Genomic DNA, 26,515 nt, shown 5'->3' on the forward strand with positions numbered 1-26,515 from the left:
TTAAGTTAGCAGTGTTTTCCATTCTGCCATTGTGATGTCAAATCTCAACCAACTGTTTTGCACACACATTGAATAATGTGCAGTTTCCACACAAAGGTGGCATTCATGTCCCATCAGCTTATGTGTGTACAGAGGGTGCACCTTCTGTCAGTCTCTGTTGTCTGACTCTACAGTATAAATAAACGTATATTCACAAGCTACTGTTACTGCAACACCACCACCTGCAGGATTAACAACAGGGATTTGATTTTTTTAATCTGAAGTGTTTGAGTCACAAGTGTTTTGACAGAGGCGGGTTTGAAGATGAAAAGCGAGGGTTTACACTTACAGGCTTTAATGTTTACTGAAAAAGAGACTGTGTTTAACACACTTCTGGAAAGTAACGACAGCTATGACTAAAACTCATATTGTCAAGACCTGACAGTTACTCAATAATCCCAATGTTCACAATAAGGCGGCAGTTATCAGTTTGATGCACAACTTAACTAGCGAAACCACCGGAGGTGAAGCCGAGCGTAACTTGCTAGCTATAAACATATCTAAAACAAGACATTTTTAACTATTAGCAACTGCTTCATTCACTTCTGACCAAAGTGTCGCCGAAGTTTTGGTTAGATCTAAAGTGCTAGGTTAAGGTTGGTGTTTTGGAGGATGTTAAAAACTGTACAACTACAGTCGTATCATCAACACGTCCACCCACGGAGGAGGAAACCCACCCTGCAGCCTTGTGGAAATTTCCCTGCACCAAGTTTGGACAGTTGAAGAGACAAACACCACAGCGACAGGTCTACAATAGAAGTGTGTATGAAATGACCCTGATAGGTAAAGAAAGAGGAAAGGGTTAAACTTACATGTTTGGTTCTTCCGTGTCTGTTCAAGGTCGTAGCCGGCGCTGGAGTCTCCCTCAGCAAACTTGAAACTCAGCTGTCACAACGGCTGGTCCGCTCTGAGATCCATTTGGTCATCTTGAGAGCGAGGCATCATGGGATATGTAGTTCTGTAAAGAAATGCTTTTTTTTTTTTTTATTCCATCACACAACAGTGGAGATCATAAAAAGTAAACCATTCATGATTCATCTTTTGTTGTTTTTGTTAATAAAGAGGGAACCTGAGGCTCTGACATTGTCTGTTTTACACTCAGAAGTCCACATAAAAGTTTTGGTTGTCAGGTTTCTCAAACCTGAAGGGATATCCTGACTCTATAACTTGCCTTATCATTCTTCTGCATGTAACACATATGGGAGGGCAACAGACCCTCATGTGGAAACTGAGCAAGTCTAAACCAGCAACTGGTCACATGAAAAGTATTTTAAGCCAGAGAACTCACATCACACCCTGTGGATATTTATGATTAACCTATCTAATCATACAGATTGAGCCTCCACAGAGGTGACAAACTTTCATCCCTAAAATTTAAAGGCTATAATCTGATTTAAACAATGCAATAGATCTCACAGAAGTTGATGGTTTACTTGCATATCTTAACCAGACTCCCTTTGGAGCAGGGACCTCTACAAGCCTGACATCTGTCTGATTGTTACGTGTGCCATTACAAGAACATCTGCAGTTATTTTTAGCTGCCTCTCTTACTTTATCTGGATCCTACCAAACCATCAAGGACGCCCATGTGTGACTGGAGCAAATGCTGAGCTATTTTAACCCAGAGAGCCATGCACCAAACCCGCCTGAGAATGTGAACATACATAGTATGCACCCTCAAACTCACACACACACACACACACACACACACACAGTACACATCTGATCTGGCCGAAACAGATGCTTCTTGTCTTGCTGAGCGTAGCTTCATTGTGTGAGTCTCTGTCTACCTCTAGTGGTAAAAATCTGAATGAACTGAAACAAAGAAAGACCGTCTGGTTCAAAAGGCCTTTTCTGGATATCTTCATAAATGAATGTATGAAAATGAAGAACTCTAATTTTAGACATGAAAGTATTAATTTACTATCAACCTGGCAGATTTGTCTAACCAAAGCTTTATATATTATTGGATTAAATGCCTCTCTGTACAAAAGAGCTGGCAAAACAATTTTTCTTGTTCTGGTCAAAGGCTCTAGGACAAGCAGGTACATGAACTTTGAGTGGAGACTTTTTTTTTTGCCAACTACTGTTTCCAACGTTAAAAAATCAACTGTCGAGCTCAGCTTTTTTAGGTTTGGTAAATCCTGTGATTCTAGGATGAAATCTGGACAAATGAAAAACAAGCACTTTGGTTTTATTTTATTCACGTCCACAGTAAACAACACACAGCCAGAACAACAGGTTTTAATAATCAAAGTACAGACTATCTCTCTCCTGGTACAGGTGGTCGGCTGTAGCTCAATCGTTTCAAAATATTCCTCAGTGGGCAGCCAACACTACAGTCTCTTCCATTTGTAGGTGATGATTAATAATTTACCACAGCCTCCGTCAGTCCACTGAGCTAGTGGTCTGCTCCAGGCCACTTCCTCTCCCAAGGACAATGGGGCCATTTCCTGTGGGGTGTGAGGCAGAGGACCAGAGAGAGCGAAACAGGCTGGTATTGTACAGCAGGGACATCATATCAGTGTGTCCTGCCCTTGGAATGAAAGACAGACTTGGCCATACAGGGAGATTCATGGTCTGTTGGACTGGGAGGTTACAGGGCAAGACTGGAGCCATGTCTGCCAGACACCAGTGCAGACATCTTTTTGACTCCCGCCTACAGGATATCCAGTGAATTTCTCTGGACATTTATCTGACTTTGTAAACATATTTGTGCAGTGTTATTTCACAGAGACAGAGAAAAAGAACATATGGAGAACCTTCTGCATGTGAGTTCAATTATGTGAGCAAGCAGCCTCAGTGAGACTGAACAGCTTCAACACAAAAACATCTCTGTAACAAAAAATGGACAGCAACGCGTCTACATTATCAAAATGTGATATTAAATCAGTGCTGAAAGCAAAAAGACAGGTGGTTTTGACTGGGCCAGCGTGAGCTGCAGTCCCACATGAATCCCACTCTTTTAATTCCTGGCTAATTTTCAAAAATAAAGAGACTGCTGTGTTCAAAACAATAGCACCATTCATGTAACTGCAGCCACTATCCAGTAATATCTGAGAAAGCCAACACAAGTCAAAGACACGCAAAAATACAAGACCGGGTCACAGTTTTGACAAAAAAAAGTAGATTCAGATGCTCAGGTTTGGGGATATGAAAGCACTGTCCCATTAGTCTAATAAACATGAAGCCCCTCAAGCCACACATGAAAACCCAAGAAGGTCAATTGGGCCTGAAGCTTACTCTGACAAACATAATGGCCTATATAACCAGCAGCAGCCCAGCATGCCTTGTCCCCCTCCATCCCTGTCTCTTTTAGTCTAGGAGGCACAGATGATGACTGTCACAATGGCCACATAAGAGGGAGCTGTGACAGTTCGCCCCAAGGCAGGACATAGAATACAGCCTGACCTATCTGAGCCTGTCATCCATTCTGATCCTCACAGGCAGCCAGACAAGTTTCTGTGCACACTTTGTTGCTGTTTCAGATTGAAGTGCACCACGTCTATTTTTTTTTCAACTTTACAATCCTAAAATGGGTAAGCAACAGACAGACACACACCTTTGGCAGCCTTGAGTATTTTTCAAACAAGTTTTTCTTTCCTCTGTGCAGGGAGGAGCACAGATATGGTCTCAGCGGTGCACTTAGCCAGTCGCTCCGCTCTTTAGCAAGAGTCATTTTAAAAGTCAGTTTAGCCTCAATTATGGGACCTCTCTGAACTTTCCATGTGCATTCATTAGAAACCTCATGTTTTGAATTCCTTACAGCTCTTCATAAACTAAAGGCTATATATGTATTTATGAATACATTTCTGTATCTGCATTTCTTTAAATTCTGACATGTAGGACTGTCACCAAATGCTTTAAAACTCTTGTAATTAAGTTAGGTACTCATAAGTTAAATGGAAAGTTTGCCATTAAAGTTGCCCATAAAGTTTAAAGGATTATTTGATTAGTCTATTGTCAGAAATTGAATCAGTAACAAACTTTATAATAGATAAGTCCCTTTTTCTTTGCAAACGTGAATATTTGCTGTTTTTCATCTTCTATAGCTAACTGAATATCTTTGGGTTTTGGACTGTTGTTCTGAGCAAACATGCATTTTGAATAAACTTGGGCTTTTACCTATTTTTAGTATTTTCTGGTCTTTTATAGGCCAAATGATCGATTGAGAAAGTGGTTTGCAGATTGACTGAAGCTGTAAGTAATAGTTCGTTTCATCTCTTGCCACTAGGGCCAATATTTTGGTGAATTTTGCTGATTTCACAATCCATTTCTTCAGAACAAACTGTGAATCAGGAGATATTTTTAACATAACACAAAGGCTCAAAATGCCAAGGTAGAAACAATGCAATACAAATCTATCTATCTAATTTAAATATGGTAAAATTGCGCTTGCTCGCTCTCTCTCTCTCTCTCTCTCTCTCTCTCTCAGACAAGGAAGAGATCGAACCAGTGTACCAAACACCTATGATCGGTCCACTGTATCAAACACATGGCACAGGCGCATGTATCGGTTCAATCTGTTCCTCTGTAAGTCATGTGATCGGCCCCCCTGACAGCGCGTTGTTTCCTGGCTGCAGTGACTCACCGAGTCGTCTGGTTTCGTGCTGGTTGTAATCAAGGTGTGGCCGGTCGTCATACAGGTGCACGAAATGTTTGTGAGAACAAAGCGTCGTAGCACTTTCCTTTAAACCAAACGAATAAAAACACATTACATTATTGTAATATGAGAATTCTCAAGGCTCCCAAAGTTATAGTAGCCCTCTTTAAAGTGGACGTTGTTTCCTACTGTATTCTTATCAGTATTTGCAAAGTTTCATACTTTGCTCTTATGTTGTTGGGCTGGACTGGTGTGTTGAGCATAATATGTATGGTGTTGGCTGTATGGGCTGTGTATATATGTAGGCTATATACAATCATTTTGCGAATATATGAAATGTAAACCATTTTCGACATAAGCGAAAATGGTTTAAACACAATGTATTTAGTGTATCCATAAGATTAACCAATAGTATGGTCTTTTCTGATTATTCTTTTATAATTCGTTGTAACATTAGGAAAACCGATCTCTCTTGAGGCAGTTTACATAATCTGAATATACTGAGGTTTTTATTTTACTGACTACAGTTCCTGACAATAAAACAATCTTTAACGCCTCTCCCAGTGGGTGCAGAGCTGTGGCAGGGTGGGGTCGGGATGAGGAAGGCGGAGTCTGGGGCTGAGGTGACGCTTCTTTTACTCATTTTTGTTCAGAGGACTGTGGGCCAGCAGCGGAGAGAGTGTAGAGACGTGAACAGAGACACAGAGGACTGTCCCGTCCCCAAGAAAACAACACTGACGTGGGATAAACTCAAACGCGTCCGTGTGTTTCGACAGGTAAGATTCACTGAATGTATATTTTTACTTTCTCCGACAGTTTTTCAACCTGCTCATTGTGTCTTTGTCACTGACTTGTTTTGTTGTTGTTTTTTCATTCCTTTTTTATGTAGTATCGTTTATATCCTGCTTTCTATAAAGGTGCATATGTTAAGGTGGCACATCGTTTGGTCCCATTTTTCATCTTTTAGTTACCTGGTTGCAAATCCAGCCGTGTGTTTGAAGTCCATTTCCGCATGCCTGAAACTGGCCACCGCTGGCTGCTGCTTCCGAGTGAAATACGCGAGCTCTCCGGGCCTCAGAAGTTTGCTTTCTTACATGAAACTGGTTTATTTTGGTCTCTAATTTGTCATGAGCTCTTTCTGCTAAATCATAACGACGTTTGGCACCAATATCGATCATTCAACTTGACGTCACTTGTCAATAGAGCGTCACAGTGTCGTTAGTGGTGTCCAAGTTTGTGTGCGCGTGCATATTTGTGTGTCCGCGTGCGAGAGAGGCAGGTGAAAGAACTAATTTTGCCAATATGGCCATTATCTTTAAAGCTTACAGAGTTCGTATCAGAGTGATAATGTCACAGAAGTGTTTTATGGGCATTAAACATGCTGGCAAGACATCAACAAAGCCTTTAACGCTATTGTTCCAGCTAACTCATAAATATACACTGAAGTCAGTGGATTGACGGGAAATTAATTGGCAACTATTTGGTAAACCGGTGAATTTTCATTTCTGAAGTAAAAGTGCAAAAAAACTCTAAACTAAATGTAATCATATATTTTTTCTTAGTCATCCATGACAATAAGCTGAATACATTTGAAGATGCCACCCACACAGTTTATTTTCTTACGGACCAATTACTCAAGAACATAATTAGCAGAGTAACTGATAATGAAAATAATTGTTTGTTGTTGCAGTCCTCTGTTTCAATATTTGACCTCAGACCACAGTAAATAATACAATGAGCTAATTGTGCATGGGAGAGTAAGATCTGTTTCCATGCACATCTGTAATGTATGACAGTAAATAATGAGTCATAGCACTAAATTTGGTTGGGGATACTATAGCTCCCATCCACTCCCCCTCTGCTCTTCATGGGTTAGTGATGTCTCCAGGTGTTGCCAAATCTTCCATGATGTCATTACCTTTGCAGATGCTCTGGACTTGACAGAACAGCCAATCCTGCTTAGTGAGCAAATTATTTCATTTGATTTCATAAGTAAAATCCACTGAAATTGGCATCCAATTGAAACAACTTTTCTATCCGCTTTTTTCTTATGCGATTAAGTCATTTGCGGTGTCCTCCACCGCCAACTTTAATATCGGTTAGAGTCAAATTTGACATGGGTCACATGAGAATTAGAAGTTAAACAGCTTTTCTTCAACACTGAGCCTCTTCTTCATTAAACACTAAATCACATTACCTATTGTTCTCTAGTTTGGATCATTAGCAAGTTACCCCATAACAAAGCACCAAGAACAGCGCCGAACAAGTCTGTGGCATCAAACTTGTTTCTACACCAATGCATCCAGCTGAGCTTGGTGAATATGTGTCAGGTTGAATACGACAGGGTGCCAATACTTTCTGCCAGACAGGCCTCACTGAGCTTGCCCCATGTCATCAAGTAGTGCAGTAGCAGACAGCACCCTGGTTGGAAAGCTGTTCCCGCTTGGCCTCAGGGAAGAGGGTGAATGGGTGGTGGGACAGCGAAGGGGGGAGGAGGGTGACTTACTGTAGATTTCGCAGCTACAGCTGTGGTGACACGGTGATAATCTCCCCCCTCCTGCTTAATTCCCTGATACTGTCCTACATTAGCAGAGCAAGAGGCCAGGAGATCCTTCAGTTTATAAATAGGTCTACACTTTCCAAAGGGGATTACTGTATGGCATATATTCTAACCTCTTTGTGTAGCTGGAAGTATTTCTTTTCCCGTGGATTCACTGTCTTACCTCGCCTCTGTCTCTCTCCAGTGGTGCCTGACTGAATACTTTCCAGGGGCTCAGTTACAGCCACTCAGTGCACACGTTGTGTGACCTGCTCTGTGTTTGCATATCACCCTTCTTCTGTGTTTTACTGTTCCCATGGAGAAGGGGCTGCACAGAGATAAAGTTTCCTGTCAGCGACGGTAGCAGCCTTTGTGGTTGAAGTCGATAGGAAGGTGGTGTGACCGCATCAAAATCTCCATGGGGTTAACTTCCAGAGGCTTAAAGGGAAATCTTCATCAGACGATGCTCTGCCATGCAGTCTCCCAGACACAGTGTGCGATATTATCTATGATAAGCAAAAAATCTGTTGTTAATTTACTTTTAAAATTGTCTTAAGCTTTAATCTATAAGAGTAAAGCAGGCAAGCTCAGCTAAACATGAGATATTCAGTAAAGAGATTAATTCAAGCCATCTGAAGAATTTTGAGTCTCTTTGTTTAAGATTAATACGGTAATTAAATAATTGGCAGCATTGTCGGAAAACGTCCATTCATGCAAAAGATTTTTGCTGTCACCGACAAAACATAAAGTCAGAAGCTTCCGGCAGAGCGCAGAGGTATAATGCTGAGCAAGTGAAGCTGGCATGGCCCAGCTGAACCCTACCCATGACAGTCACTGTAATTAATTATTTACTTTCAACAGTTCTCTTGGTCAGATCAAACGAGGGCAAGAAAATATCCCTTACTTAAAATGTCATAGGCCTAATGGTTGCTTTTTCCCATCACTCGCACTTTAAAAAGTGTATGAAAGTCTGCCAGGTTGGTCATTTCGGGTCAGCTTTTATCGTATCAGTCTGCTGGAAATAGCTGAATCTGACTGTTTTCTTCATGAATACATTACAAATGATAATTTTTTCATTACAGATGATGTATCCAAGCAGGGATGGAGTGAACTAGATTCCAGCACTGACTCAAAAGACAATGTTTTCACAGTTGGATGATTTGGCTGAGCTGTACTTCTCAGCATAGTGACTCTGATGAGTCCTGCAGTATCTGTTTTTCTTCTTCTCCTCCTCCTCCTCCTCCCTGTCCCTTAATTACACTTCTGTGAGAAATTGAGGAAAGCGAGGACAGCAAGGGTGTGGTTGAAACTGAAAGCAAATCACCCGGGAAGCTTGACTCGTTAGATACGCAACTTAAAAAACATCAACATTTCACAAGAAAGTTGATTTTGTATATCGTCACTGCTGAGTGAAAAATCTCTGGACTCAAGTTTTCGTTTGTTTTCTTTGTTTCACTGCTTTTGACAGATGTCATGCTCTCATGGGTTGAGAAAGTTGTGCAACCCTGGGGCCTGTGAATACTTTACAAAACACTGGATAAACTGAAAAATGCATGGGCGTTTTAGACAATCGAAGCAGTTATTCTTCCTTCTACATTTCTTTTTTTGTTCCTTAAAAGTTGACATTTTAGAGGTTCTCATTTTACACATTAGCAGTGTATAAAACAAATGACATGACTGTTGTCAGAGTAAGTCACTAAATTTTTTATAATGCTGGCTTTTAACTCTTCAGATATTTTGATGTAATGATTTAGTTTTTTTTCTATTTTGGTCGTGGTTTGCATGCAGAAGAGCAAACAGTGAACTTGTCAGCTGAATTCGCTCTATTCTTCAGGGTCCCTTTAGACGTTTGCCCTGCTCTCCAAAGCACCCTCCTCCCGCTCCCTCATGCCTCTAATCTCCCTGAAAAATTAATCATCTGTCACATCGCCTCAGCACTCAGCCGCACACCGATGCGTAGCAGTAGCAGTTCAAAATAAAAAAAAAAAAAAGAAATTCTGGTCAGGCCTTTAAACATGGCTTTGGATGCAGTGTTGGCCACCAAACTTGGCCCGTGAACACACAGAGCCGTCTTGATGTGCTTCAGCCTTTTTGGTGGCATCCAGTGGGGACACTTGAGACCCGCTTTCCTTTTCACTGTGACAGTAGTCAATGGGACAATGCGGCTACTCTTTTCCTCTCTACCCCAAACAAAGTAACACAGAAGCTCTCTGTGCTGTATCAGAGACTTAGTTCATCCTCTTCCTTCCTACCATCGACTAAACAACATGCAGGGGGGCACTTCCTCCTTACCATAGGTCCAAAGACAAAGTCACAGCCCTAAAGACACTGGCTACAACCAAAAGTAAAATTGAATCTAGCTATTTGATTGCCACATCTTTTATGATCCATTATTCTCCTGATATGGAAGACTTTGGACATACTTGTGTTCCTGCCACAATATCTGATGCATGAAGGACCAGTTTTGTGAACTTTGTTTCTGAGTACTTTATTGCCACGCACTTTATTGCTACATGGGGTACACCCCTTTTTACTCATTCACTCCTTCTTTATCAGCTTCGTGTAACTTGATCCTGCTCTGCACTCTGCCACCTCCTCCAAGACAGCTCACATTTCCTTTGATTCACAGCAAGATCCCACAGGGAGTAAACAACTACGCGCCAGTTTACAGCCACCGTACGGCATCCTCTGGCTTAAATCAACTCATTTAAGTAGCTGCAGTGAATCAACCAGCCGTTATCCATTCTGCTGCTTATTTTACTCATTGGCTGAGTTTGACTGTGTTGTTGGGAATGTTTCCAGATCAGACAAGGAAGGGGAGCACGCTGTGCTGCATCTGCCACATTAAGACAAGCTCAGTTTGTGTGATGCACAAGTGCACACCAGCAGTATCTCATTGTCTGTTCTTCTCTGTTGGCTCTTGGCATGGCCACGTTGCTATGGTCTGGATTTTATCAACTGCCTGTTACAGTCAATTGACAAATGCTCTTTCGCTCCCTCTCTGTCAGAGAGTGAGTGCTTTTACAAAATGTGGACTTGAAGCATCTTCCTCAACTTAGCACATGACGTGATACAGTAGTTTGTCAGCATAGTTTTGCGTATACAGGAAGAGTTGTGAAAGTACAGCTTCTCCTAACGCACGTCCTCTGTCTGACCAAACAGCCCAGCAGCGTTGGGGAGTCAGATAATGTTGACCACCTCTTCCTGTCACCCACCACAATAAATCCATTAGCTGTGCACCACTTCACATCCTCCCTTATTGATTTGTAACAAACAGCTATCCAGTTAGCCCCAGCTGCCTCCATTACATTGCTATAACAGTGGGGGGATCAGTGACGTGTGGTTTGGGGACCAAGTAAGGTTAGTGGGCGTGTTAAGCTGGATCCCTGTGGGACGGCTGAACCCCAGACTCTATAGAGAAAAGATGCAGACAGCACAATGTCAACTGCAGACAGTCTGCTGTGGAGGCTCAGCTGGCTGCACTGGCCATTTACTGTGTCAGGAGGATTGGGCTGTGGGAGTGCAGGGTGTTGTGTTATAGTCATCTGGGAAACAGTTTATAGTAAGAGGAGTGTGGGTTGCATGTCACGGGACATATATGTGACAGGGTGTGTGCATGTGTGTGGGGCTGCCATATATGTCAAGCAGTTGATCTGTGTCTGTGCAGATGGTGCAGGAAGCTTTACAGATGTGTGGTAACATAATCTGCTTTATTTGCGTGTCAGCCTAAACATGACATTAGCAAGCCTGTTAGAAATAACAGGCCACCAGATGAGGTTAAGTTCCTACAACAAATCCCCGATGTTCTGATAACCATGAGAACACACAATTAACATAAATCATACACTAGTGCTGGAAAAATCTGTTGCTTTTTTTAAAGCTCGACATTATGAGAAAGATGCTCATTCGCTTTCTTGCCGAGGGTTTGATTAGAGAGATTGTTACCACTCGCATGTCGGTGACTATAGATATGACGCTACAACCAGGAGACAGTTAAGCATAAAGCCTGTTGTAGCGCCACATGAAAATGACATGCTATAGTCTTATAAGGGGTTAATTGATGGACTATCTCCTGACATTTTTGCTCTTCAGTTTTTGTAAAGGTTAAAGAAACAATATAATGTCTTCATTAATTAGCTTTAACATGTGCTAACAGAGCCAGGCTAACTGTTTGCTCTTGTTTCTAGTCTTTCTGCAAAGCTAAGCTAACTGGTTGGCTGGGGTTAGGGTTGCTGGCTGTACCTTAATAGTTACCATGCACACATGAGAGAGGCATCAATTTTCTCATCCAGCTCTTGGCAAGAAGGTGAAAATGCCTGATTATGTCTTTAAAATTGCGAGCTAAATATTCTCAAGCAGGAGTTGAAACAAACTACAAATACTCTGCAACATGTTATTTAACACCCCTCCTGCCAAACAGGCATGAGGCTAAATAACAAATCACTGAAAACACTGCAATGTGTGTTAGGAGCCACTCTGGAAAACGACCAGAGTTCATCTCCAACCCCCTGGGCCTCTTCTCTGACCTGATTCATTCCTGCTGTGATACAAAGAAGAGCTTAGGCCTGCAAAGTCAGAATCTGGCATACTGGAATATTTCTTTAATGGCGATGCTTAAGTTTGTAACTACATAACTTATTAATTATTGGGAGGATATATTGAAGAGAATTAAATGACAGATCTACTGTTTAGCCCCTCTAGCCATTAGGTGTATTCAGCCTCACCCAGTTTGCTCATACACCCACAAACTCTGCTGCCACGCCCTTGTTGAGAGCTTGTCACTGCTGTGGAGACACTCCCTGTCTGATATGCCTGTGGGGGGGGGCAGGATAGTCAATCCTTTCTCACATCTGAGAACAGAGTTACTCATCCATTGTCACAGTAGCTGTGTGCTCTTATTATCTGTTAGTTTCAGCAATTTATGAGTGAGTCACTGATGTCAGTTTAGAAGAGTTTAGTGTGAGAATAGTAAAATTGTGTAATTGTGTGCTTTTTTTTTTTTTTTTTTTTTTTTTTGCAGTACAGGATTTACAGTTGGACACAGGACAGGTTGAATATGCTATGTTAGCGTGGAATGTCACACTGGCGTTTCAGCATCAGGCGCTGAACAGTATCCATCTCCGCCTTTCTGTTGCAACTCGCTCGCTGGCAGCTCTCACTGATACGCATTCCTGGTTTTACTGAGCAGGGGTTTTTTTTTTTTTTTTGGAAGAAGCACACTAAAGTCATCCACAGAGGCTGTTGCTTAACAAGATAGCGGGAGTTGATGGGTGTGAGAGTGAGGAGTGTTTTCCTGAGTAAAAAGTGTGGCTTCTATTACTGTTACTGCACATTTGCATGGATGGGTGGAGGGTGGTGGTAGTGACAGAGCAAGGTACAGTGAGAGTGAAAGGATGTGTCACTCATTAACTGGAAGGGAGCAAAGTCCAGGCAGAAATACACCACACAAGCCACAACTTTTCTTCAGTACGGCAGACAGGGAGATTAGCCATATTATCACCATAATACACAATAAAGTTTTATATGTATTTATCTATTTATTCATTTTTTGTTAAGCTTGTTTTTTAAGTATTTTAAATCTTTTTAATTAGATTTTTAAATCATTAAAACTTTTGATGATTTTTCTTTCTTTGCTGGGATCACAGTAGTGACGAGCATTGTGGGTGAGGGGGGAAAAGGAAATTATGAGAGAACCCAAGAGGGATCAGCACTTACCAGCAAATAAGTGAGCATAGCTTCAGACATCAGATGGGTCAGCAGATAAAACCCCCACAGTACAGTGCCTGAGCGGAGTTTCGGTTACCTAGGCGATATGTGGGGCGTGTCGCAGCATTGCAACAGTTGGCTGAACCCGCTGCCTCGCCCAGGAAAACAAAGACTACACAAACACCCTGTCCCTGATTTACAGAGCACGGGAAAGTTCTGTGTGGACACTGTTTGTGCTACGGTTCTGCTTAAAACAAAAGGCAGTGTGGGCTCTGTTTTATATCAGTGTGTTTATTTGTGGATCAGTAAAATGTTTTTAGAATTAGAAGGCCTTTGGAAAACAGACTTTAAAGCTGGGGTGAGTCTGACATTTCACTACCGTCAATCTATTCCCATGGCTACACAAATCGAAAGATGGATGGCTAGTAGCCGCTTAGCGTATTCTTGACAGACGAGCCCTCATGTTTGTGTTTAAAAAGAGGCCACACCTTTAGTTCGAAAGGTAGGAACCTACGCTGCATGGTTGCATAGTTTCCATCTGTGGCCTGATGAGTCACTGCATTATCTGTAAGGTAGCATGTAGCTGCATGCACAGACAGTCCTCTGTGGCCTCGTCCTGCAGGATCTCTTGCCAGACTGACTACAGCTGAAACTCACTGAGCTGCTGCTCCCTGTGAAGGCAAGAGAGATAAAGGGACATGTTGGGACCTTTACAAGAACGTCAGGTTCAGGTGAACGTATTTTGAACATTTGCATATCTACAGCACATAACAGATACAGGTCCACACACAAAAAAAGAAACGTGGGGACTTTCAAGTAAGTTTCTAGTCCATCAAAGTGCTACAGAGAGAAAAAAGAGGATAGACACCGACTAATGAGGAACATGCGGTGCGCAGACACACTATTGTCAGTTTCTTCTTCATACAAATTATAATGAAAAACAGGCCCCTGCAGGAGCTACGCTGACATGCACACACACATCCACACAGTATGATGCCTGGGGGAGAAGAAGTGGGCTGGGCCAGCTGAGGGACTGAAACACAACACGACACATCCTTATGCAAAGCCAGAGGGTAAAAAGATGAGGGAGTGGTGCTTTTACTAATACATCATGAACAGCCTCAGTGTAAGGCAGAGAGACAAAGCAGTTCATCTTTGTACAAATTCCTTTCCTCCAAACCCATAGATCAACTCTGATTATGGCGTTACATCACATTGTTTAAGTTGCGTGACTATGAATTTGTTCTGAGAAGTTTAATGTAAGCACAGGTAAAAAGTGGTTATTTAATTGTTTATAGCTCATATTGTGCCAACACAGCAGCTTGACATCCTGGATTGTGGCCCCAACTTGTTTTATTAGTAGTGAAGACAGAAGATCAGCATAGCTTGTTGTGTAGAATCCCACTGTAAGCTATAACCAGCTGTCACACAAAAGAGCTTCAAGGATGGAAATATTTTTCCTTTATTTGCCAGTTGAAGCCTTTGTTTATTGACTCTGCTGCGTGTAGAGCCCCGCGGTACTTCCAGTTCATCTGCAGTGCCTGCAGAAATCATGAAAACACACTCTTATACATGTACGCACACACACACACACAAACGCACCCCAGCAAAGAATCCCATCAAACATCTGCAAACACTCATAACAAGCACAGTAAATGCATTGTACTGTTTGTCACACGCAGTGGCATGCAGCTATTATAAATGCAGACGTGTTTGTGATGAAGAGGACTTCTGTGGTGGATGACGCAGAAGACAGAAAATGATAAACATGCATGTTCTGACACTGAGAGGTTATGCTGGGTCTTTGTGGTCTCATTTAAGGATCTGTTTTTCATGTTTGGTCTTTATCTTAAGAAAAATTAAGTTTTCAGTAAAAGAAGGATCCGGATGCACAAAGGATACGTGATATAGTTATTAATTATTAAATTTAATATTTGACTCATTAACACTTTGTTCTGACAGGCAGTGACATGCTTTTGATTAATCCTCTGTACAGTATTTCAGTTAGTCTGGATTTCACATGTTCATACCAGTTCTGACATTTTTACACAGAGCTGCATGCATTTAATGGTGAAGTGCATTACAATTGAAGCACAGTTGGTTTATAAAAAGTTGGTTTATTATTTTCTTGACAGATACAGTTAGTTGTTTTTGTGATGGTTGCATAACTGAGTAAATGTAACATGAAGAATGATTTTTAATAGGAAAATAAGATGATGTAGAACAAACTTGCACCAACATGTATTGTGGCTATTATGCAATCTGGGGCATTGCTACAAGAAAAACATGCCTCAGGATGTCGGATCACTAAAAACCTTTTAAGGAGAGCCAGAAGGCAAGTAGGTGTTATAGATAGTATGTAGTAGTAGTACAAAATAATACAAACAAAGTTTTAGTCAAGTTCCAGGCTTTTTGTTTGTTTGTGTTAGAGGTTTAAGTTTGTGTGTAGGGAAGAGGAGTATGTTCACTGTCAGACACTGGAGTCAAAACCTGACGAACAAGTTCCTGATTGCCATGCGTCAGCAGCAGGCTGCTCCCACGGCTATATGGGTGGAGGCCCGGGGTGAAAGGTCATTTGGGCAGGCTAGCATTCCTCACTTACAGCTGTCTCTCCACTCACTTCGCCCCCCCTCCCCTGTGAGCCGCCGCTGCTGCCGCTCTGTGTTGTCATTTTAAGGTCAGGGTGCACGGCTGGTCGGTGGGGGGTGGGGGGGTTATCATGTGAGCTGTCATACGTGGCTGGCATATAAAAACTGAATGACAGTACTGTGTGAGAGAGCAGAGACCTTGTTGAAATATTTATTAATTCATGAAATATGTGTCATTTGTCATTTACAGCAGGTGAAAGGCTGAAAATCCTGACTTTGCCTCTTTTCTTGTTTGTTTTTAGGTTTGCTCCATAGTTGTTGTTTTGATAACAGGAGGCAAGGATGGCAATGCAAAGTAAGTGTCTCAGCTTTCATCCTCTTTCTCTGCAAATTTTATTTTGATAATATAGTGATTTTATGTTGATTTTCTTTGTGCTATATCTTGCTTGACTTTTGTCTATATCACCTCCTTCTACAGTTCTTTTGAAAGAGTACTGAACATTTTCATTATGACCTTTCCAACTTCCAACTATTGTTTTGATGTATTTCTATTGAGGTCACTTCCCTAAACGATAACTGAAGGTTGTTTCGAATGTGCTCCTTTAAGTGGCCTAGAAGTAAAACACTCTTCCTGTGGGAGAAAAATGGAGGCAAAACATATTAAAAAACTATTATCGTTGAATATTGAAATAGTAAAATTATAACAAGTTATAACCCCTCAATACCCCCGTTAATAAATTATGTTGGTCTTACACTTCTGACCTCCAACAATTCCTCTCTTCCTTGCTCAACAGTGGGTGAGCTGGACAGTGGCACGGTGAAGGTGACAGAGTGGCAGCGGACAATGTATGGTGTAGACTCGGGCATTCAGTCCGGAGCCACCACAGTCAGAGATGACGACGGCGATTTCAACACCTCCAAGCACTACACCATGACCACCACCGTCACAACGGAGCAGCCTGGTAAGAGGACAAACAGGGTTCAATATACAAATATATGAAAGCTTCTGCCATTATTACATTTGGTCTGTTTTATCATCATCATCATCATCATCATCTCACTTCTTCTTCTAGACTTGGATGCCCAGTACACTATGACCAGAGCCCAGCGGGTGCGAGCTGCAATATTCCCAGAGACGCTGGAAGAAGGCACAACCATCTTGTCTACTCAGACAGACTCGACCCAGATGACCAACGTCCAGCGGCTGGCCGAGCCCTCCCAGATGCTCAAGACCGCCATCATCCATCTGATCAACTACCAGGACGACGCCGAGCTAGCCACACGTGCCGTGCCCGAGCTCACCAAGCTGCTCAACGATGAAGACCAGGTGATGAACGGAGATACAGAGTTTAAAAATTTGCAGAATAACCCTAACTTGACTGTACTGTGTGTACTGTGATGTCTCAATGAGAGCCTTGTGATACATACATACTGCATATACAGTATGTATAGATTAATATAGTGCTGCAGTAGTTTGTAATTCTGGAAAATATGCTAATTATGCAATATCACTTTCATGTTTGCACGTTAAATGTGACTCTACTGCCCCCAGTCAGTTAGCTTAGCTTAGCAAGAAGAAAGAAAAACAGCTCTGAAGCTCATTAATTAAAACTGAAGTGTAAAACGACACATTGTGGTGTTGCAGGGGTTGTGTGCAGGAATGTTTCTTGGCCAGGCACAGTCACAACAATATTTTAAGAAGTGACTGCACCTGACTTTGTGCTAAACTAAGCTAACCAGCTGCTGGCAGTAGCTTTATATTTAGCATACAGACATGAGAGCTATATCGATCTTCTTTTCTAGCTCTCTGCAAAAAAAAACAGATTCACAAAATGTGGAACTATTCCTTTAATCAACAGCAGATAACAGATAATGGATGATAATCCATTAATTGTTTACTTTATAAATCTGCTACTTTTATTTGCTTTATGTCCTTGTAAATTGAATGTGTAATATAAGTTTTATTTTTTAACAGCTGGACAAATTTCAAAGTAATTTGAATCTGTCACCTTTGAGCTCAGAAAAATTTATTTGATTGATTTAGAATGAAAATATATTCTCACCCTCTATAACACAAGTACCATTTCAAAAAGGGGTTTCACTCTTATTACCACAAGTAAAAATGAACTCCTCTTCTCTCTCTCATCAGGTGGTGGTCAGCAAGGCAGCACAGATTGTCAACCAGCTGACACGCAAAGAGGCATCACGCCGCGCACTGATGCAGTCCCCTCAGATGGTGGCAGCCGTGGTGCGGGCCATGCAGAACACAAGTGACATGGAGACCGCACGCGCCACAGCCAGCATCCTCCACAACCTGTCCCACCAGAGAGAGGGCCTGCTCTCCATCTTCAAGTCCGGAGGCATCCCTGCTCTAGTCCGCATGCTCAGGTACTGCTGGACAAAAACTGATTGTACATTCATGATGTTTGTAAATTATGCCACCTATCACAGTTTGATCCTTGTCTTAGTTGTTTATATGAATGTTGGAAAAACGTACTCTTTAATATAGTTTGGGTATGAAATGAAATCACACAGAAGTAGTTTTAGAAAAGACCTTTTGACAATGTCAGCTTCATTTCCAAGCCCGTTTTGTTGTTACCTGGGTTGTTCATCTAATCATTGTTGAAATGCCAAACGCAGACACTGTGAAGTCACGTTGAGGTATTTTCCAGTGCTGCTACCATGCAATTCAGCTGAAGAAGAAAACGAGAGCCTCTGACTCACCTTGTACTGACATTTAATGGATATAGGAGATGAAGAAATCACACATTACTGTTCCTCGCACCATCTGATTGGCATTCTGGGAAATGTAGGAAATCATAGACTCAAGTAGTAAATGAGGCAGGCAAATTAAATTTGGTCCAACCTAAAATTATTTAATGGTATCCAGCAGTGAGAATATCCAATAGTGGAACTTTCCTTGAATGTATGGCAACTTGATGTGCCATTGTCTTTTCTTTTTATTTACCTCCCTCAGTTCTCCCATGGAGTCTGTGCTCTTCTATGCCATCACCACGCTCCACAACCTGCTGCTGCACCAGGAGGGAGCTAAGATGGCCGTGCGTCTGGCCGACGGCCTGCAGAGGATGGTTCCCCTGCTGAAGAAAAGCAACCCCAAGTTCCTGGCCATCACCACAGACTGTCTGCAGCTGCTGTCCTACGGCAACCAGGAGAGCAAGGTGCGTGTGTAGCTGTCAGTTCGGTTCTGTGCTAGTACATGTAATACAATGCCTGGTACACTTCATAGGAGCCAAGTATTGTAATGTGACACTGTTGAAATTGTCCTGCTTGTGTGCACATGTTTTGTTTTGGGTGTGGCATGTGAACAGAGGTGTTCAGGTTCTGGGACCGAGAGCGTACAGGTGTGGTTATGAGTTGAGAGAAAGTAAAATGAGTGATCAACTGGTGTTAATCTGCCTGGACTGGTCATGGCTTTGTTTATGAGTGGCACGTTGTAAAATATAAGTGTTGCTTCACAAACGGTGGATTAAAAAGTAAAAGTTGTTTTCCCTCAATCTGCACTTTGTATACCCACGCGTACTCACATGGTCCCTCTGTTTCACAGCTGATCATCCTTGCCAACGGGGGTCCTGAGGGTCTGGTTCACATCATGAGAAACTACAACTATGAGAAGCTGCTGTGGACCACAAGCCGTGTGCTCAAAGTCCTCTCTGTGTGCCCCAGCAACAAGCCTGCCATTGTAGAAGCTGGTATGTAATATGTTTCCTGTGTCAGCACACACCTGTGTGTACAAGGCAGTCATACAGGTGTGTCAGCTTTTTGTTACCTGAACTGTGGCTAATGGCAGCACAGTTTATGAGATGTTGGTGAAGGCTGAGTGATATAACCTCTCTGTTCCCTGCAGGTGGGATGCAGGCTCTGGGTAAACACCTCACAGGCTCCAGCCAGCGTCTGATGCAGAACTGCCTGTGGACGCTCAGGAACCTGTCTGATGCTGCCACCAAGCAGGTCTGTGTCTACATTTACTGTTTACATTTGCTTTTCTTTCTTTTGCTCTTTTCTTTTTTTCACATTAATTTTATTTCCCATAATTGTGCACACTCTGAAATCGCTCTCTCCTTGTTTCCAGGAGGGTATGGACAGCCTGCTGCAGGTGCTGGTGGGCCTGCTCAGTTCAGATGACATCAACATGCTCACTTGTGCCACGGGCATCCTCTCTAACCTCACATGCAACAATGCCCACAATAAAACTCTGGTCACCCAGAGCAATGGTGTCGAGGCTCTGATCCACGCCATATTGCGTGCCGGTGAGAAAGAGGATGTGACCGAACCTGCTGTTTGCGCTCTGCGCCACCTGACATCGCGCCACCAGCAGGCTGAGCTAGCGCAGAATGCTGTGAGGACACACTACGGCATCCCCGCCATCGTCAAGCTGCTCAACCAACCCCACTACTGGCCTGTCATCAAGGTAGAGGGAGGGAGGCGGGGAGGGAGGGAAGGAAGGGTGGAGGGATGGTCTACATTGTGCTTCTACTGAGATATGGTGGTTTCAGGAAGATCATGAAAAGGATCCTAGACAGGTAGACTGAACGTGGGTAATTTGAGGCAACAAAAGTTCAGGACTGTGAAACAAACACATTGAGTAGTTTATGGGTTTTGCTCCAAAGATAAAGACTGGGGAAACTGGGGAGGACTGGACAGATGGACAAAGGGGGATGGCAGGTAGAGCAGAGAGCCAGAATCTCAGTCAGCCCGATCAAGCATGACATGCACATGACAGCAGGAACAGTATGTTTTACAGGACCAGGCTTTAGAGAGGGAAAAATTATTACATTTAACACACAACAGCACAACTTCCAAGTCTTGAAGCTCTTCGTCAGCCTTGTTTTGTTTGCTGACCAATAACAGTGAACAGCATCATGATCGTATCTTTGCTTCTCCTCTCTGCCCGAAGGCTGTGGTTGGCCTGATCCGTAACCTGGCCCTGTGCCCAGAAAACCAGGCTCCTCTCAGGGACGCAGGAGCGATCCCCCGTCTCACCACCCTGCTGCTCAAAGCCCACCAGGACGCCCAGAAACACGGCTCATCTGCCCAGCAGACATACCAGGTACATGACGGGCTAGTGTCAAAGGATGTTTATGGTCACTGTGGTTCTTTAGGGGATTGTGGAAATGAGTAGTTGTGTATTATTTATGTATTTCTATGTTTTTGATTAACATTTATCCTTAATTTCATCTTTGTTCTCAGGATGGAGTGAGGATGGAGGAGATTGTGGAGGGCTGCACAGGAGCTCTGCACATCCTGGCCAGAGATCCCATCAACAGAGCAGAGATTGCCAACCTGCAGACTATTCCTCTGTTTGTGCAGGTAATGGAGGAACTTACAGTGTCACACTTCCTTGTCTTGATAATTAACTTCCTTATGTTTGTTTGTCGTTTTTTATTCATTGTCCTCCTCTTCCTCTCCAGTTGCTCTACTCTCCAGTGGACAACGTGAAGCGTGTGGCGGCAGGTGTCCTGTGCGAGCTGGCCCTGGACAAACAATCAGCTGAGCTCATCGACAGCGAGGGAGCGTCGGCTCCACTGATGGAGCTGCTGCACTCCAACAACGAGGGCATTGGTAGGACACCCAGATAATGCAGATAATGATTAGCTTACTGTAATGCAGCATTTAGTCATAGGTGAAAAGAACAAAGTCAATTTATTCAAGTGCTGTACTTACTGTAAGTGCAGTTTCCTGGTACTTGCACTGAGCATGACTTTGTCCATTTTGTGAGATGGAATACTTTTACTAGACAGCATTTCAAAATAACATATTGTGGCTGACATGTAAAGAAAACGGTACAAGTATTAAACTACCTGCTGTATATGGGTAGTTTGACTACATAAAATGACATAACATGACACGTTGTGCAGATTGCTTTACATTTACAGCCAATATGATTGTGTTTGAGTTACTGAAAGATGTTAATTCACACAAAAAAAACTACACATAGTTACTTAATTACAGTTTGACTTCTTCTATTATTTACTTATCTTACTGTTGCCAAGAGTCAGACAAGAAGATCAATACCACTCTCATATCTGTCTGGTAAATACGAAGCCACCACCAGCAATCGGTTAGCTTAGCTCAGCTAGCAAGAAAACTTTGTTGGTTTTTTTGAACAGATTATACCAACAAGATATAACGTGTTAATGATAATTTAGAGGTGTTGGCAGGCAAATAGTGTTACCTTTGGACAGAGTCAGGCTATCTTGTTTCTCCCTGTTTCCAGTCTTTGTGCTAAGCTAAGCTAACAGGTTCAAGCTTTAGCTTCATATGTAATGTACAGACATAAAAATGGTTGAAAGTTTTGAGTGCATTCCAGTCTAATGTATAGACTTAATCCTTTATTCTTTCAGTACCCTCAAACTATAACACATTATCAAAAGAGCTGGGTGTAATTGTACATCGCTGAATGTGTCCTGATCTTTTTCCCCTCAGCTACGTACGCTGCGGCCGTGCTCTTCCGCATCTCTGAGGATAAGAACTCAGACTACAAGAAGCGTGTGTCTGTGGAGCTCACACACTCTCTGTTTAAACACGACCCCGCTGCCTGGGAGATGGTGAGTGTCTGGCGCCCTCCACTGACAGGACAACTGAACATTACATTTTTAGACGTTTCTTTATTCCCTTCAACGTTTCAGGTTAAGCTCTAACGCATCATAGCATCGTTATATAATGCTAATAGTGAAATAATTTGTTTTTAACAAACTGGTTCTTTATTCTAAAATCTATAATAATAAGTTTTCTATATAAAAGTGTGGGCTTTATATGACCTTTGACCTCTTGTGACTCTGCAGGCCCACAACGGTGTCCCCATGGACGCACACTATCCAGATGGTGAGTAACTATGGCTGAAATGTGCACATGCAGCACATTCCTCAGCACTGGGTCACTCCGCCACAGGGAGTGACCACAGTGTTAAAATGCTGTAACGTGTGAGCAGTTTGCTTCCCTGCTGCTGCTCATTTACCGTCATCATTTGGTAGCTGAAGAAACTAGTTTTACTTTCTTACTTGTTTTCTTCAAATCAATCACAAACTTGGCCTCTTCCATCCGTCCTTCAACTCTGTGTGTTGTTTGATGCTGTACGTTTTGTGTTTGTCGCTGTCTTTTGTTCTTCTTTATGGCGTACTTTACTACATCGCCTGCTTCTTCTCTTGTTCACTTCAGCCTTTGACTTTCCTTTATCCTTAAGGCTTCAGTCTTTTTTTCTCTCAGTACATCTTTACCTATTCCTCCTTGTTAAGTCTGTCTAAAAGGTTTTCTTTCCATCAACCTCCATCCTGGTGATTCCTTATCTGTGTTTTCATCTTTGTCTTAATTCCCATTCTTTCCTTCTCTTGACTTTTCTCCTTTTATGGCATTGGTATTTTCTGTCTCCTACTCTGAGCAGCAAGACCTGGAGAGGAAAGGGATCAGTGATCACAATGTTCCAAAAATGTGCCTAAAATGTGGAAAATGTTAATGATTTCCACTAGTTTGTTCAGTTTTCTCCACTGTGGTTGCCGCTATCATGACAACAGCAGCAAATAAACCCTTAGAGACCAAGGGAAGCTAAATAACATATGATCTATTGGTCTGGTGTGTAACTAGTCAAAACAACGAACCAATGTCGTAATCTCTTGCAGAGCTGGATATTGGTTTCCAAGGATACGGAGCATATGCAGGTGATATGCCCTTGGACGTCGTTGATGGAAATTTGATGCATGATGATTACGCAATGACCTACGACAGACAACAGTTCCCTTATTAAAGGTTGGTAAGTCAGTAAATCAAGATGTTGTTGCAATTTAAAGCCCTTGAAATCTTTTTCTTCTTTTTTGTTCTTGACAACATGAAATATTGATGAGAAGATGAGAGGCCAAGTGAAAAAACAAACTAAACTAAACTAAAAAAAAAAAAAACACCTGTCAGTATTAATTCTTGTGTTCAACACTCAACTGATCTGCTTCATCAGGATTGAGTGGGTTTGATAAGATATGACTGACAGTGGCCTGGAAACACACGAACGACCCCTGTCATTTGGTCGTTTTGTTGTTCTTGTTGTTGTGGTTTTTTTCTTAATTTACATTTTATTCAACAATTAAGGGTGTGTTGCACACCAGGTACTGATAACACATTCAACAGTCTAATTATGAAATAAAATATAATAGATTAAATAAATTAATGAGGTGAAAGACAAATAAGCCCAAAAAGTAAATGTATTGAAATTGATTTTAATATAATAAGTAAAAATAAAAGGGAAAATTCAAGTAAATGTACAGTTGTTTCATCGGCGTGGACCACTAAAACAGCAGGACAATGTCTGATGGGATTCACTGCGTATATTTTATGTAGAATTTTGAAATAACCTACAATAATTTTGGTTTTTACTTTGACATTTTTGACCAATATGTTTATTATTACATTTATGTCAATGCCATTATGCGAAATGCAGATGGTCCAAGTGACTCTCATCCCATTCTTCTTTTGCTCATTATGTCTTTGTCTTCCTCTTATAGACCCAGAAGAGGAAGAGAAGAGGAGACAGAGGCGCTGTAGTGAGGCCTAGTGGGACAAAGAAGAAGAGAATACAGTCGTCTGTGGAGATTATTCCCTCTGCTCTCAGCCTGATGTAATATATGCAATTATTACCGAGTACAGGACTCATAATCTTAACAGGGCTCAACTTTGTTTTATAGCCTAATTTTACTGATTATAATTATGACAATGATGATGCTTGTAGGTTTCTGTTAGAGAACCTTCTAAGAGTGTGTGCATGTGAGTATGTGTGTGTGTTTGTGCTTTTGGGTGGGTATTCTATGCCAAAGAGATTTTATTTTGTGATGATAATCGTGTAGCTTTTTTTTTTTTTTTTTTTTTTTTTTTTTTTAAAGAAAAAGAAACAAAAAAAAGAGAATAATAGTTGAAAACACTGCCAGAGGTGGCTCAACGTGCACGGTGCACCTGCTCACCGCTCGCTCTTTCTTAACGCCTTTGTAACAGACACTGCTGTCTACGCTGTAGTTTTGACACTATATACCGTCAAGTTTCTCCCGCTGTGACCCAAGAGTCGGTGAAGAGTTAGTTAACACGGACTCGTTCTTCCTCTCGGCACTAATTCAGTAGGAGCGAACAAATGGAGAGATGTGGAGGTCTTTGACAGACCTTTGAGAGAGAAGTGTAGGGCTGCCCCCCCCGACTCTTATGGAATCAGCTGACGTGGATTATTAGGAGTGTAGGTGAACACGATGGTTGTTTGTTTATTTTTATGAACTGTTTCTCATCTTTTCTAAGTTATTCACTGGGAAAGGTTCACATTATCTGACATTACCAGGATATTAACAGATTCCTTTGATTAGAAAACTGAGCTTCGAGAGAAAAATCGTATGTGACTATAATAATTTGCAGGAAAACAACAGTGTGGGTGAAGCAGTTTTACAGAGTTGTTCAACAGATTGACTAAGTCATTAGTCAACACATGAGATGATGTAGTTGGGGACGGCCCTACAGCTAGAGCAAACTACTGACAGGGAAATTTGTCTTTCTACTTAATAAGAGTTTTTACTGAAATTTGTTTAATAAAGATAAAGGATATATTAAACATATTATGGTGTCCATGTTTATTTATCTACCTGTTTTTAACCTTTTTAAATCCTCTCTGGCCTTGGTAGTCCTACTAGGTCCGTGTCAGACTCAGTCTTCATACAACCTTGACAAATTGTACATTGTTTTAAAGCTTGAAGTCTCATGTTTCCATGTGTGCAGCATTTTTAGGATCCCTACATCACTGCGAGAGGTGTGACTCAAGACTTGTGGCTGTTTTCCACACCCAATGATTCCAGTACAGGCTTTATAGTCTCTTTTTCATCCCCCCAAAAATCTATATTTCTACCATGTTTGTGCCTCTGTAACTGTACTGTACTCATTTTTTTTTTTTGTAAAATTTAAAAAGCTTCCCTTCAAAGGTGACTGTAACAATCATCGGTTTATTTTGGGAACATTATTTTCAGGTTTGTGCGCAGCAGTGAGGGTGTCTGATAACACGATAAATCCATTGCAGTGATTGTGAAAGCAGTTATTATACCCATAAAGAAAGTGTTACGTTTTTATATGTTTGGTGTTTCAGATAATAATAACAAGACTAGTTCGGTCTGTTCACCATCCAGTTTTACTGTAACACAGTCGGATTCATTCATACAAGGACCATTTGCTTCGTTCTGTCCTGAGGTGAACATCAAAGGGGCTGATTAAAAAGAATTAAAAATAATCCTACAAATATATCCATGTGAAAATGTTACTGGTTCATAAAGCCCATAGAAGTGATGTGGTTAAGTTGAACTACCTGCTGAATTTTAACCAAAGAAATAAATTGTTTACTTCCTCTGTGAAAATCATGTTGCTATAATGCTCCGTAATATGAAACCTTAATGTAGTAAACGCATCTTACAAGCTATGAGAGAGTACAGTTCACCTCCAACAGGTGCAGTTCACTGCCCCGTCCTGTCGCTTTCACCAGACTTTCTTCAGTGTTGCAGCTTGAACTGGGCAGATTTTAGTGACTGATGGATAGCTTGAGATATTTTGTTGATGTTATTAACTTTAGCTCAGTTTCTTCCTCTGCCGCGTGTCAAATCCTTTCCATCGCTCTTACTTTTGTGGAGACTCAATCACTTTCTGTCTTTTTACATTTTTCCAGTTTTCAGATGTGTGTCTTGGAGCTTCTTTAACGTCTGCCACTCACTAACCACTTTGACAGGAGCGCTATTTCTTTTGTTGTTTTTCTGCTCGGTCAAAAAGACAAATGAGTGTCTTCACTTTTTCTCTCATAGTAGACTATCCAGAACTCAGTTCAAAGCATCATTACGTCCCCCAGCTCGTCTCTCTCTGTACTGCCTCTGTGACTCTGTGGCATTAAATAAGAAAAAAACTTATGTGTCAGTTGCTGACATTTCTATATTCATCCCCCAAATGTTCGTAGCAGGTCAACCCAACATAAGGAGTTGACAAGAATCTGACATTTTTGAGACTGAATAAGGAGATTGTTCATGCTGT

General features: G+C 41.7%; 1 protein-coding gene and 1 long non-coding RNA gene across 5 annotated transcripts in view; one reads left to right on the forward strand and one right to left on the reverse strand.

Moving 5' to 3' along the window:
• LOC147818211 (uncharacterized) overlaps positions 1-5,800 on the reverse strand; it is a 15,139-nt gene extending 9,339 nt beyond the window's left edge. The window contains exons 1-2 of one of the 2 annotated variants that reach the window (XR_015438205.1): positions 5,614-5,800; positions 852-997 (exon numbers count right to left, since the gene is read on the reverse strand). This is a non-coding gene — a long non-coding RNA (uncharacterized LOC147818211). The remainder of the gene's footprint in view (positions 1-851; positions 998-5,613) is intronic. The other variant, XR_015438206.1, reaches the window with a different exon arrangement.
• Positions 5,268-25,068, forward strand: jupa (junction plakoglobin a). 3 transcript variants are annotated; one of them, XM_087178208.1, is made up of 16 exons: positions 5,268-5,418; positions 15,778-15,830; positions 16,270-16,437; positions 16,549-16,802; positions 17,625-17,863; positions 18,453-18,654; positions 19,041-19,185; positions 19,341-19,444; positions 19,566-19,904; positions 20,391-20,543; positions 20,684-20,803; positions 20,905-21,055; positions 21,920-22,041; positions 22,279-22,318; positions 23,110-23,240; positions 23,983-25,068. In XM_087178208.1, exons 2-15 carry the CDS (start codon positions 15,818-15,820, stop codon positions 23,232-23,234), a joined length of 2,175 nt encoding a protein of 724 aa, XP_087034334.1. In that variant the 5' UTR covers positions 5,268-5,418; positions 15,778-15,817; the 3' UTR covers positions 23,235-23,240; positions 23,983-25,068. The 3 variants fall into 3 exon arrangements, with proteins under 3 accessions (XP_087034334.1, XP_023277865.1, XP_087034335.1); XM_023422097.2 differs by having other exon boundaries at positions 23,110-23,236; XM_087178209.1 differs by having other exon boundaries at positions 23,110-23,236; positions 23,989-25,068.
• Positions 25,069-26,515: the final 1,447 nt, after the last annotated feature.

The sequence above is a fragment of the Seriola lalandi genome, unplaced genomic scaffold (genome assembly GCF_002814215.2).
Source record: "Seriola lalandi dorsalis isolate HSWRI2012SDOR001 ecotype SW California unplaced genomic scaffold, Sedor1 jcf7180002054678, whole genome shotgun sequence".
Classification (NCBI taxonomy): domain Eukaryota; kingdom Metazoa; phylum Chordata; class Actinopteri; order Carangiformes; family Carangidae; genus Seriola; species Seriola lalandi.

Excerpts from the sequence above, each read along its gene's own strand:
- jupa (XM_087178208.1), top strand. Across the intron at positions 17,864-18,452 it reads GCTCTAGTCCGCATGCTCAG|TTCTCCCATGGAGTCTGTGC; the intron begins GTACTGCTGGAC and ends TACCTCCCTCAG. Across the intron at positions 18,655-19,040 it reads ACGGCAACCAGGAGAGCAAG|CTGATCATCCTTGCCAACGG; the intron begins GTGCGTGTGTAG and ends TCTGTTTCACAG.